Source organism: Dendropsophus ebraccatus, chromosome 4, assembly GCF_027789765.1.
Source record: "Dendropsophus ebraccatus isolate aDenEbr1 chromosome 4, aDenEbr1.pat, whole genome shotgun sequence".
NCBI classification, from domain to species: Eukaryota; Metazoa; Chordata; class Amphibia; order Anura; family Hylidae; genus Dendropsophus; species Dendropsophus ebraccatus.
In genome coordinates this window covers 43,480,820-43,493,520 of record NC_091457.1, presented here as the reverse complement: position 1 = coordinate 43,493,520, position 12,701 = coordinate 43,480,820, and the positions used below count along the sequence as shown (strand labels likewise).

At 43.8% G+C, this 12,701-nt stretch overlaps 1 protein-coding gene across 2 annotated transcripts; it reads right to left on the bottom strand.

Moving 5' to 3' along the window:
- Positions 1 to 230: 230 nt before the first annotated feature.
- On the bottom strand, positions 231 to 12,353 carry PSMD13 (proteasome 26S subunit, non-ATPase 13). Of its 2 annotated transcripts, XM_069965690.1 has the most exons (14): positions 12,257 to 12,353; positions 12,070 to 12,174; positions 10,195 to 10,273; positions 8,448 to 8,482; positions 7,602 to 7,657; positions 7,477 to 7,520; positions 7,195 to 7,281; positions 5,773 to 5,944; positions 5,399 to 5,478; positions 4,474 to 4,599; positions 3,528 to 3,590; positions 2,967 to 3,047; positions 2,362 to 2,478; positions 231 to 574 (listed from the first exon to the last, which is right to left on the bottom strand). In XM_069965690.1, the coding sequence occupies exons 2-14, from the start codon at positions 12,168 to 12,170 to the stop codon at positions 479 to 481; spliced, it is 1,137 nt and encodes a 378-aa protein (XP_069821791.1). In that variant the 5' UTR covers positions 12,171 to 12,174; positions 12,257 to 12,353; the 3' UTR covers positions 231 to 478. The 2 variants fall into 2 exon arrangements, with proteins under 2 accessions (XP_069821791.1, XP_069821790.1); XM_069965689.1 differs by lacking the exon at positions 12,257 to 12,353 and having other exon boundaries at positions 12,070 to 12,250.
- Positions 12,354 to 12,701: the final 348 nt, after the last annotated feature.

The following is a 12,701-nucleotide window of genomic DNA, read 5'->3' as shown; positions in this document are numbered from 1 at the left end:
ATTGTCATTAAATGACGGCCATCCCTCAATTTCAGCATTGTTTAAACATAGCCTCTCTGTGTTTTCAATCCACTCCTGGTTTTGGTTGCAAAATACTGAGCAAGAATACTAAGTGGGAACATAGCCTAGTAGTGTATTGAAAACACGGTCATATTTTAGCCTCAAAATTACAGATGTATTCTATGGTGTGAAGATTGTTTTGTCGAGTAATCAAGATGTTGAAACAGAAGTTAAGAAGTTTACAGAAATTGGTTTATTTGCCAATAGCCATTATCAGTGCAGGAGCAAACCTTATAACATAACAAAGAGGCTGCACCTCTAGATAAAACCGGAAAACAGGTCGGATGTCCCAGGCAGTGTGGGCTTTAACCATCCCTATCAGTCCTGCTATACCCCTGCACTGGGCTCACAAGTGCAGCTGCAACTGGTGACAGAGAGGGGACTGGTACGATCTCAGGAAAAGTGGGTGATTGAAAGCCTACGTCAAGATGTCATGGGCTTGATGTTCTACCAGCATCTCCATGCTCTTCACATCTGTACACCAGAACTCCAAGCGGTCTTTCATGCCTTTGATCTAAAGGAGGAAAAAAAAAGTTAAAAAATAAATGTAATGTGACTAAAACATACATATATTGTACGGTAATAACCTGGCATTACACAAAAAAGGGTCATACATGTAGACTACTAGTTGGAAGGAAAGAAATTCATCTAGTCTACGGAGTCTTACAAGTACAGTGGTCCCTTAAGGCTACAAACCCACTTGCCGGATCTGCAGCGAGTACCCCCGCTGCGTATTTGCAGCGAGATTTGCTGCAGATCCTGGCCCTTTACTTTCATTGGCAGACTAACACGCAGCAGGGATGTACATCCCTGCTACGAGTTTGTCCGCAGCCCGCCCCGTTGCGGGAGGTGTTGAAGGGGCTGCGGGTGGGAGGGCGGCTGGCTGGAGCATATACTACACCTGGTTCCGGATTGCTGAAGACACCAGGAACCGCCGAAGCAAGCCGCAGCTGGGATCAGGTAAAGTATCAGCTCCAGCGGCCTGGGGGTTAACGGGGCGGGCTGCGGACAAACTCGCAGCAGGGATGTACATCCCTGCTGCGTGTTTGTCTGCCATTGAAAGTATAGGGGCAGGATCTGCAGCGAGTCTCGCTGCAAATACGCAGCGGGGGTACTCGCTGCAGATCCGGCAAGTGGGTTTGTAGCCTAAAGGGGAACTATCAGCAAGCTAGACAAATCTAACCTTCTGCTAGCCCCCTATTGCACACGGGGCGCAGATGAGGACAGCATGTCTCTTACCTTCCTTCTCAGCACCGTTCCTGTGCAGTTAACAGTGTAATTCTCGGTCCAGAGCTCTATTAGGAGCATTGCCCCGCTTGATCCATTGACCATCATTAGAAGGAGCGGACCGGCTCGGGCGATGGGGGCAAGGGAGTGCTCTGGACCAAGGAATGGCGCTGAGGAGGAAGGTAACAGACATACCTTTCTTTGTCTGTTGCAGTTATTGTCCTAAAAAAACATCTTTTAAATTTGCAACCCTGTGTCAAATTGGCGTGGCCTAGAGTGTATGTGCCCAAGCCTTGCACTGCCTCCCCACCATCTTTAGGAATGCCCTGGGCAGGATTTTAACTATTCATCACTTGTAATAACACTGCACATGGGCCTTAAAAGGGTTATCCAGAGCTACAAAAACATGGCCACTTTTGCACCACTATCTGAAGGTACAAGATTAATTGATTGGTCAGATTGAGGGTACAGAGTCGCTTTAAGGTCACAGGTCTGCACAGCCAATGAGTGGCTGAGGCCGGACACTGCTACAGCAGTTTAATGGATGGCCGGACCTGTGACCTCATATCCCTGGACCCATACGCACCACAAAGAAAGGACTAGAGATGCTCAATACCAGTGACACAGTAGCAGGAAAGGTATTTGTCCCTTTTTAAGGGGGGCTATCAATAGTTTCTAAAAAGAACCATTAACATTCCCATCAACAATTATGTGCCAACCAATCATTAGCCTCAGCATTATATGGCCCAAGACCACTGTGGCCAGCTAGTGACTGCAGCGGTGACATGGGTATAAAGGCAGTGGGAAAGCCAGTGAGGAGGAACAGAGTGGAAAGAATTAGAGGTTGCATGTAGGTCGTTGTTTTTTAATAATTTATCTTCAGTCGTGATGAAAGGTGGGGGAAATGCTGATCTCAATCCCAGGGGTGGAACCTAATTTGCCTCTTGACACTGCATTCGGTGTCCATTAAAAACCTGGATGCGTGTTTTACATTAATGAGGCTGAGCTCATGGAAAGAAGAGATGCTGTTTCAGCCTAACAGGAGCATTTTATTAGGAGAAGCCGAATTCATACCTGCTGCAAATCAAGAACCCGAGGCTGAACCCATGTGATGTGTACTCTCTTATCCACTTCATCAATGCTTCCCCGCAACAATCCCACAGACAGCGCCTTCATGACAAGAAGCTCCACCTATGAGAAGTAAGAAGCACAATGTGAGACCCACTTTACTGCACAAAGATGTTTATCCTATATATGCCATATTATTGCTATAGCATGCTATAACATGAATGATACGTTTCAGACCTTGCACTCTTCAGCCATAGTCAGTCTAAGCACATGGGGGAAAGGCAATAACATAAGTCATAAAAGTGACTCCTCCCCCTAATGCTCAGGTGTAGAGTACACAAGGTCCCTAATGTTCTGTATTGTGGTACTATGTATATGACGCACCTCCAGGAAGTGCTGTATTGTCCACTAGAAACAATGATTCTAGTAATAAAGCATTTGATGGAGAATGCAACTTTTTTTTTTTTTTTTAATTCATATGGAATTGAGTACTGTATTACAGACACACCACATTAACCTAAGCACCACCATAAGCACTAGCTCCACATCACATAGAGAAAAAAAAATCATGACAGAGCGTGACTTTATAGTTGTGTCATCTCCTCACTCACATCATTAACATTGACTTGTGCACTCTTAGCGATCTCTTCAAATGTCAGCTGACGATGATTCGCAGGCCGTGTGAACGTCATCTATGGATAAACCCCAGATAGTAATTTACAATCAACACAATACATAACTGATTCTATATGCAGCTTTCACAAGTAAAATCTTGCTGTTAACAGGCTACAAAAGTTTTTATATTGCTAATATATACTGGCAAGCATACAACAAACATATCATAGTTAATACGGTTGAAAAAGACACATGTCTATCAAGTTCAACCACCCAATGAAGGCCTAAAGAGTGTCCCCTTCCTGTCCTGATGGCGAGAGAATAGAGTAATTGGCCACATAATTTTATCAAGAGACATCTGCCACCCCCCACACACAAAATAAATAAATAAAAAAAACCTTAGAACTTTATCCAAGTTCAGCAGCCCCAGCTAATCAAATGCCGAACATTTGGGTTTGGATGGACTCAAACCCGAACCCGGTTTGCTCATCTCTAATCCCAACTTATATCTCACGTGTGCAATGCAAATCCACCCAAACATTTACTAAATCACTCACCTCCATTAGACAGAGAAGCTGAATTTTCTTTAGTAGAAGGGATTCATTAGCAGCAAGGTCAGGCTAAAAGTAGGAAGAAGCATGACAAAACAGAACATGTCAACACCAGATAAACATACAACTAAATCAGGGGTGGGGAACCTCCGGCCCCTGACACATCCGGATGTGGCCCGCGGCTCCCCTGTGACGTGCGGCACTCTAAAGGGGAAGGAGCCGCATCCTCCTGTGTCTGTGACAGCTGCCAGGAGGATGCTGTGAGTGCAGGCCCCTTCCCCACTAGAGTGCTGCACATCTTTCTTCTCCTGCGGGCCGTGCGTGATGACGTCATTTCATCGTGCGCCGCCTGCAGGAGAGGTCGGGCACAGAATAGAGGGGAGAGAAGAGGACCTGGACAGGGTGGGAGAGGAGGAAAGGTGAGTGGGATGTTTATTTTTTTATTTGGGGCAGACACTGGGGTTAACTATGCTACCAGGGGCATGACTGGGGAGGGGGGTTAACTAGAGCCACCAGGGACCTGCCTGGGGGGTTAACTAGAGCCACCAGGGACATGCCTGGGGAGGGGGGTTAACTAGAGCCACCAGGGACATGACTGGGGGGGTTAACTAGGCTACAAGGGGCATCACTGGGGGTTAACTAGACTACCAGAAACATCAGTAAGGGGTTAACTACAGCTACCAGGGGCATCACTGGAGGTTAACTCTGGTTGCAGGGCATCACCAAGGATTCACATCAGGTACAAGGGGCATCAAAGAGGGTTAACAACAATAGCAGGGGCACTAGGGGAATAATACTTTGCCTTGCCTCGGGTGCTGCTAACCCACGCTACTAACTGCCGCGCACAGTATGCGGCCCTTGAATGATTTTATTAATGCCTGACCGGCCCTCAACATAGAAAAGGTTCCCCACCCCTGAACTAAATGATAGACAAACAAAGCACTCTGCAAACCTGCTGCCCCCAAGCAGTCTTCAATGCTCTGAAGGTCTCTACATTGCCGCTGTTGAAGGCATAAAGGGTGTCTATCAGCCACTGCCGCTCAGAGTTACGCAGGGATTCCAGCACTGGGTGCATCAGCTGTAGAGAGATTTTACAATGTATTTGTATTGAGTATATAATGTTAATCCTAATCATCACAATAACAATGGATAGATTATTCAGTCATTAGACCATTGTATTGGGGAATATAGACTTTACTATCTTTGTTCTGACAGGTGTATTGTAACTGTGTCTCATGGTGCGTTTACACTGACAGATTTTATCTGACAGATTTTTTAAGCCAAAGCCAGGGACAGACTATAAACAGGTAACAGGTCATAAAGGAAATACTGAGATTTCTCCTCTTTTCACATCCATTGCTGGTTTTGGCTTCCAAAATCTGTCAGATAAATCTGCCTGTGTAAACGCACCATAATGGTATGCTGTCACATGGCAAAAAAAACCCTTTTGACATTTTAACCCTTTCAGTCATCCCCAACTGATTGATATACAAGAGTAGTTATAAATGCAGGCATATTTTAAAAGAAGCATTGTTTTGTTTGTTTGTTTTTAGTCATGCTGAAAAACAGAAGTGACAACCTAAAGCCCCTTAGGGATCTATGGTGCTCCAAGTCTGGTTTAGTACATCCATCGGGGGCCTAAGTATAACATATAAGGGTGCCTTTACACTGAGGGATTTATGACATATTATTGCCAAAGCCAGGAAGAGACTATAAACAGAAAACAAGTCAAAGGAAGGACTGAGATTTCTCCTCTTTTCAAATCCATTCCTGGGTTTGGCTTAAAAAATCTGTCACATAAATCTTTCTGTGTAAAGGAAGCCTAAAACACGGACTATACAGCTGAACAGTAGCACAGGGTATGCAAAATAACTCACCAGTTCTCCAAAGTTATAGACCCCGTCTCCAAGCAGACCAGCCAGGCCGAGAGTAAACGCTCTGTCCTGCTGCTCTGACACTACAATGTGATGAAAACAGAACTCCAGTCATTGCTAGAACACTTCAGAACAGTGCATTAAGCAACATTTTGGTCATGTTTTGACTGGTCTTTATTGCTGCAGATATAGTGAATTCAGTGTAACGCAAAGGCATAGGACTAAACATATCTATAAAGTCTTAAGGACTATGGCAAATCATGTGTAGAATTGCACTGCTACCCGCCAGACCCCACTCCAAGAGTGTAACTGACTGACACACAAAGAACACACGCACAGGGAGAAGGAATCATAATGATGAAATCTTGGGAACTTACCTGGTAGGTCTTTTAGCTCTGTGCAACCCAAGAATCGAAGAGCATCTTTATAATAGGAGGCATGATTTCCTATTGTCTGATAATACCTGCTAGACAGGTCATAAAAGCGGCTGTGCACAGATGTCACACCGGCCAATCCTCCAAGCATCTCCTCCACACCTTCTATGGTTTCCTGCAAAAGAACAACAAGATATGAAACTAAGACAGACAATGGCCATCTATGATCACAATGAAATACAAGCCACATGCTACGTGCGACGCTGCTGATAAACTTTACAAGTGAGAAGGAATTGATTTGAAAAGCCTTAATTACAGACATTATTATAAAAGTCATATTGTAATACAGAGTGGTATATGGTAAATTTACATCACTGAGAAGAGATGCTCCCTCTGGTGGCTGCGATACTATACTGCACATCTGGTACTAAACACACACTAAAGTAGGAATACATTAAATACAATGCCCTTACAATCTGTTAGCAAAAAATAATAACTGAATGAATGACACTTTTCAGAAGGGTCAAGATGGCTCACAATAATTCCTACTAATCACAACTAAGATGAATTTATACCACTCTCTTAAAGGGCTACTTAAGCCTTTAAATTTTTTTTTACATACAACATAGTAAAAATGATATTCTTACCTCACTGCGCTCCCTCCTCCGGCATGGTGAGGTAAGAATAGCGCGTTTATTATGTTGTTTATAAGGGCAAAAATATATAATAAATTTTAAAGGGTCAGAGTAGGGAACACACAGTATACAGCAGAAGTCTCCGACTTGTGGATCCCTACGATATAAATATTGCAATCCACAGTGGAGGCCACTGTTGCGTTTTGTGTCTTGATAGGAATTCTTTAAAGGGGATGCAGACTTAGTATTCCCATCAACTAACAGTAAACATGTAGCTGGTTTACACAGACTGGATAAAAATTTAGACTAGAGAGTTTATGCACTAGACAGCTTGAAAGGGAACTGGACAGCACAGATATGCATAACTCTGTGCTGCCACTTTCCAGTTAGCTATAAAGTGCACATCCATTATCCATTGTCTCAGTGATCCTGTATTTCATAAACTTATTTTGGGCTGATAGTGTCACAGACATGGGTCTTCTCCTCCTTCGAGAGTGATTGACAACCAGCTCATCTTCAGTTAAGCTTGATTTCATTGTGAGTCGGCTGTCAATCATTCAGTCACAGACCGGCCTCTGTGACACTGTAAGCCTGAAATAAAGAAAACACGGGATCACAGAGACAAGGCAAAGGTACCTATAGGGCGCCCGTGCTTAGCGGATAATTGGAAACATGCAGCATGCATACATGCATATCCATGCTGTCAGTTTTTCTTTAGTAAATCTTCCCCATTTATTCGAAAGCAACAAAGCAAGGTTTACCAAATTCTGTCTAACAGTTTCTTTAATACCTTAGTGGCTTGTAAGTCTCCAATGTTCAGCTTTAGGGCTCCAATAGCTGTCCTGCAAAGGATCACAGCCTCATCACTGCTTTTCACCTAGAAAGAAGACGCAAAAAACACAAAGAAATGAGTGGGACTACATTTACATTAGTGGGACTGTGCTGCAATGAATGGAGTGGCACACTGTTCAAGAACAATGAAGGAGACAGAGCACTGATGCAGTGTACCAGAGGTGATACCACCAATTTGAAGCAGTGTGTGTTCAAATATAAATGTCTGACAGCTGCTTACCTTCTCCCGAGTTTTCTCGAGAAAGCTGAGCGCCACAGTGGGATCTCGAAGGGAAAAATAAATAAATCATTAAAAATGTAGACTTTCTTCTTAACCCTATCTCCCATTCCTATCCCTTTCCTTACCTGTCATCTGTCGCACCACATGGAGGATTATCTCAACCAGAGATAAAGGGTTAATTCTGAAACAACAATGCACATATTATACCACACCCCTTTTACAAGCCACACCCATCTGGGCATGCCAAACTGCAGATAACAGAGGAGGGGGGCAGTATATACATCGGCCAGATGTAGTGCTGTATACATGGGGGAAGCGGAGGCTATATCCAGTGTTTACATGCTATAGCACACAGCTACTGGAGAACTGCAGGTTGGGGGACACTGCTATACAGTATATATAGACAAGGAATGTCAGATGTCAGGTTAGGGGTCATTGCTACTGTCTGTACATAGACTAAAAAGAAATGTCACTTGACAATTAGGAAAACATTATAACAGGTTATAAATGAATGGAAAATAAGTTAATAATAATCATGCAGAAGGTCAGGTTGGATAATCAAGGTCATATTCAGTTTTTACACAATGAATCGGCCCAGCCCTAAAATACAGTATATGGAAACATTAGAAAAATTACCAATAATTCTTGAAAATATGTTTTTGACCTAACCTTAATTAAAGATTATAAAAGCAAAAAGTCATCTACTTTTTCTATAATATTTTAGGGCAAGAGTCATAATCGTTACAGACAATTTCTACCCCACAAAAAAAAAAAAAAAAAAAAAAAAAGGATAACCCTTTCCTATAGTCTCTGATTACTATATAAGCAGGCAGAGTTGTCACCTAGCAGTTTGGGATAGAGGAGACTATAATGGCAGACATGTTAGTTGTCACCCAGCTTTCTGAGGAAACAAGTATAACAAACAGAATTTATGGACATAACAGAAAGGAGACAATGAACAGAAAGCGTACCTGTGCTCAAAATCACTGATGAAGTTTTCATAAAGCTGTGGAACAAGAAAGAAAACAAATACCATCACCACAGTGATCTACTAAAGAAGGAAAAACAACTCAAAGATTTAAAGGTAATGTGTCAGCACTCAGACCCAACCAGAGTTGCTGACAGTGTTATATAGGTGATAGCTATTCTTCTTCAAGATGCTGCTGTACGCAGTCAAACATGTAAAAGTTTTTTAAATATCAAAACCACCCTGCTCTTGCTAATATATAGTGCAGTAATACAGCTGGACCATACAGGTCAGATTACATATATTTACGGAGCATTGTGGGGTGTGATTTTAAACGTGCTTAGTCTATCTACATTTTAGGTATATACAATAAAAGTTACATTTAAGTCAGGTCTTGTGAAGGAGCCTCCCCCCCCAGGCTTTATGTCTGTGCGATTTGACATTCTGACTGACCCTTGACTGGAGGGTTCTTTGGCGATTTGATAATATATAGGTGCACATGGTACCTCTGTGAGGGTAGTTCTATGTTTTTATACTTTTATATTGAGAAATTATATTTTCCTTTAAACGGACGAGCAATGCTTATGCAATTTAAGATGGTGCCTGTATCCTGCCAAGTATGCCTGAAGAGCTGATACAATAGTAACAAGATGTGAGGTATAACAAAGGAACTGCTGTGATCACGAAGAGAACATTTCAGAATACAGCAAGGGACAACACAGTCGGATACAAGATAGATATGCTTACTATCTGCTTTAAACACGCCCTTTCTTTGTACTGTGTGTAAACTATTATTTTCTCTATAAAAAAAACCTCAGTGCCGTGTGATGATCCCAAGGGCTAACACTGCAGGGACTGAGATTGAAGCTGAATTTTGCGTCAGAGTCTTTCTTAGGGTGCGCGCACCTGCCTGAATGATTTGGAGCAAGTGACTGACCACTATTAAAGTGACCCCTGTCCTTGGCGGGAGTCACGACCCCGTCACCTCTGATTTATCTGTCCATGTAACAGTATCTGTGTAATCCACAGAGTCAAAGAAGAGTTGTGTTTCTGCAGCCATGCCGCGGTCTGGCACACCTAATCCCTGGTTCCTCTTCCATCTGAACAATAATTCTGTCTCGCCTCCAGTTTGAAAGCTACTAATGTAAAGGCCCATGCGCTTTCTGCATCCTAAGCCCATGCAGGTGCCGTAACCAGGAACAGCGACACTGACAGAAATTTGCTTCAGCTTCTCAGCATACATGCACCGCTCTTCATGGCTATGGTGCCTGCGTGCGCTTAGGATGCAGGAAGTGCGAGGCCCTTTACATCAGTGGCACGTGAACTGGAGGCCGAGACAAAATTATTGTTTAAATAGAAGACAATGCTACCCAGATGCTGAGTTATTGTAATTATAGCTCTCCTGAACACCAAGTGATAAGGAGGATGCACTTTTGCTTCCCATCCAAATCCCGGTTGATTCACAAGGTGGTATATGTTCTTGCACTTAAAGGAGTCCTAAAACTCCTGTGGCTAGTTGACTGTCTGGGTGCCAACACCCGTTTCCCCCGACAAGTTGCTCTATGGTGATGGTACAGTTCCCTGTGTAGCGGTGGCACTGGTGTACTACAGCCTCCTCTTCTATTAACTAGACATGAGCTAACGTGCCAAAAGTTCTGGATTGCACTAACCCGAACAATCAGCATTTGAATCCCACTGCCTGGAGAAGGTAGATGCAGTGCGAACACGGATACAAAGATGGGCACACTTACTTTGATAAGCCCATCTCCTTTTGCACATTCAGGATCCTGTACAAAGTCCAGGAGCTGGAGAGTCAACTGGTGCCAGAGCCTGCAAACAACATCACAGATGAGACAGGTCATTTTTAGGGACAATGAAGAAAATGTACTACAACTTCCATAACCTTCATGTCATTCTGCTGACAGGTTACAGTGTTTGGGTGTCAGCTGATCCATCAGTACAGTAGCCTATGTTACAACCTTCCATTAGAGGTATACTTTGGGAAATACGGCTGGAATATACCTCTAACAGTAACTAGAGATTTAAGACCCTGCTTACACTTCACTAATATTCTCACAAAAAGTATTGGTGCATTCCTACATGCTATTTTGAAGGCAGGTAAACAAACTCTATACTTGCCTAAATTTTTGACAAAGGATGAGCGAATCGCTCGTCTTAACAATGTGAAGCACTTAGTTTGATCAGCGCTCTGCTCATCAAGTCAGCTGGCTGTCAGCGCTGCTCTGCTCCCTGATACTCCTTCCAGGATGCCTGGAAAAGCAGGATCCAATCCTGGGAAACTTCTCCCAGGATTTTATCCAGCTTTAGGGTATATGCACACAGAATAATTCTCACGGAAAACTCTGTGCGGAATCTACCACTCGCTCCCCCTTCCATCTCCACCGGCTCCATAGCCTCCATTCTATGGTCGGGCAGATTCCACTGTCCACCATTAATCCGTCTAAGCATATAATGGATCCTATGTGACGGACAGAACTTCAGGTGGTAGCACAGGGGAGTAAGAGGCGTATTCCGCATTGCGTTTTCTGCGAGAATTACTCCATGTGCCTATACCCTTTCCCCAACACCCAATGTGGAGCGGCAGGGAGCGGCAGGGAGCGGAGCAGCAGGGAGCGGAGCAGCGCTGACAGCAAACTTGGTGAGCGGAGCACTGATCAAACTAAGCGTTTTGCTTCATTTAGCTGAGCGACTTGCTCGTCTATATTTTTGATCATTTTTAGGATCCGTGTTTGCCATTGGTTACAGGAAACTTTTCACTAGAGGATGAAAACTTGCATAAACCAAAAGCACAGTGTTTACAGGCTGCATTCACACAGGCAGTGTGGCTTCTGTCAAGTAATTTCTCTAAGACAGTATCTATTTACTTGATTGACATGCGGACCTAGGACTGGGTCCGGTAAAGCCTGTTACAAAGAGTGAACTGCTGCTATTGTGGCCTCTGTGACCTAAAGGGGTATACTGATATGATTAACGCCCAATGTACAGCTGCTTCTAGTATAAAATAAAAACCTAGCACTTACCTCCAATTCTCTGTTAATTTAGTACGTTTACACGTACAGGATCTGCAGCAGATTTTGATGGCGCAGATTTAAAGCAAATCTGCAGCTTAAAATCTGCTGCAGATCCTGTACGTGTGAACACACCCTTAGCCCGATGACGCCCTATCCCAGCTCTCTTGATGGCGTTCCGACTATCAGCAGCAATGTCGGCATGGAATGTCAGAGTAAGAAAACAGAGATGACTAAGGCGAGATGCGTACTGGGTAGTAGCAGCACTTGGGACATTATCCAAATGGGAATACTCCTTTAAGTGACAGCATCACGCACAGAAGCCATGACGACATGTACAATGGGCGACATGGATGAAACATAGATATAATAGTTGCCCCTAGCAGAATACTAAATTAAAGCTGTTATTATTGGTTGCTATGGGCAACAAAGCTCAGTATCTAAGCACAAAACCGAATACAAACTGCAGCCAGGTCACGTGTCTCATGGTAACCTACAGTGGAGAAATAAAAGCTGCATTCTGATTGGCTGCCGGGCCCCGTATTAGTCTGATGGTCCGGCGCTGGTATTGTGCTCTATCAGTCCCCCTGCACTCACTTCTTGTTGTACAGCTCCTCCAGCCGGTGCCATATTGCCGCGATCTCTGGCGTGGAGCTCTGGCTCTGCTGCTGCTGTAAGAAGCCGGTCACGTCCCTCATGTCTCTGAATGAATATAAATCGCGTACGAGTAAGAAAAAAGCGTGCAAGAAACACCGGCCGCCACTACCGGAAGTGTTTCACCAACCTGCACACTCACTTCCGCTGCAATGCGACAGTCAACGTCGTAAAGCATCCGCACCAAACTACATTTCCCGGTGTTCCGTGCAGCAAGTCTCTCTGTAGCCATAGTAACTGCTACTATATAACGTCAGAGCGAGCTACAGGAGCCGTCACGGGACAAATTAGCTGTGGTCGCGTTTTTGATGCTCGCTATCTGAATAATGAGATTTTAATCTTTGTAGTGAAATAAACTTCCTTTGTATTTTTTTTATTATCATTATTCTTTTTTATAATATAGAGCAGGAATAGGGCGCTTTAGGCACTTACACCAGGGATAGGAAACCTTCGGCCCTACAGCTACTGCAAAACTACAATTCCCATCATACATAGACAGCCAAGGCTTCGCTATGGCTGTCCAGGCATGATAGGAATTGTAGTTTTGCAACACCTGGGGGGGGGGGGGGGGGCAA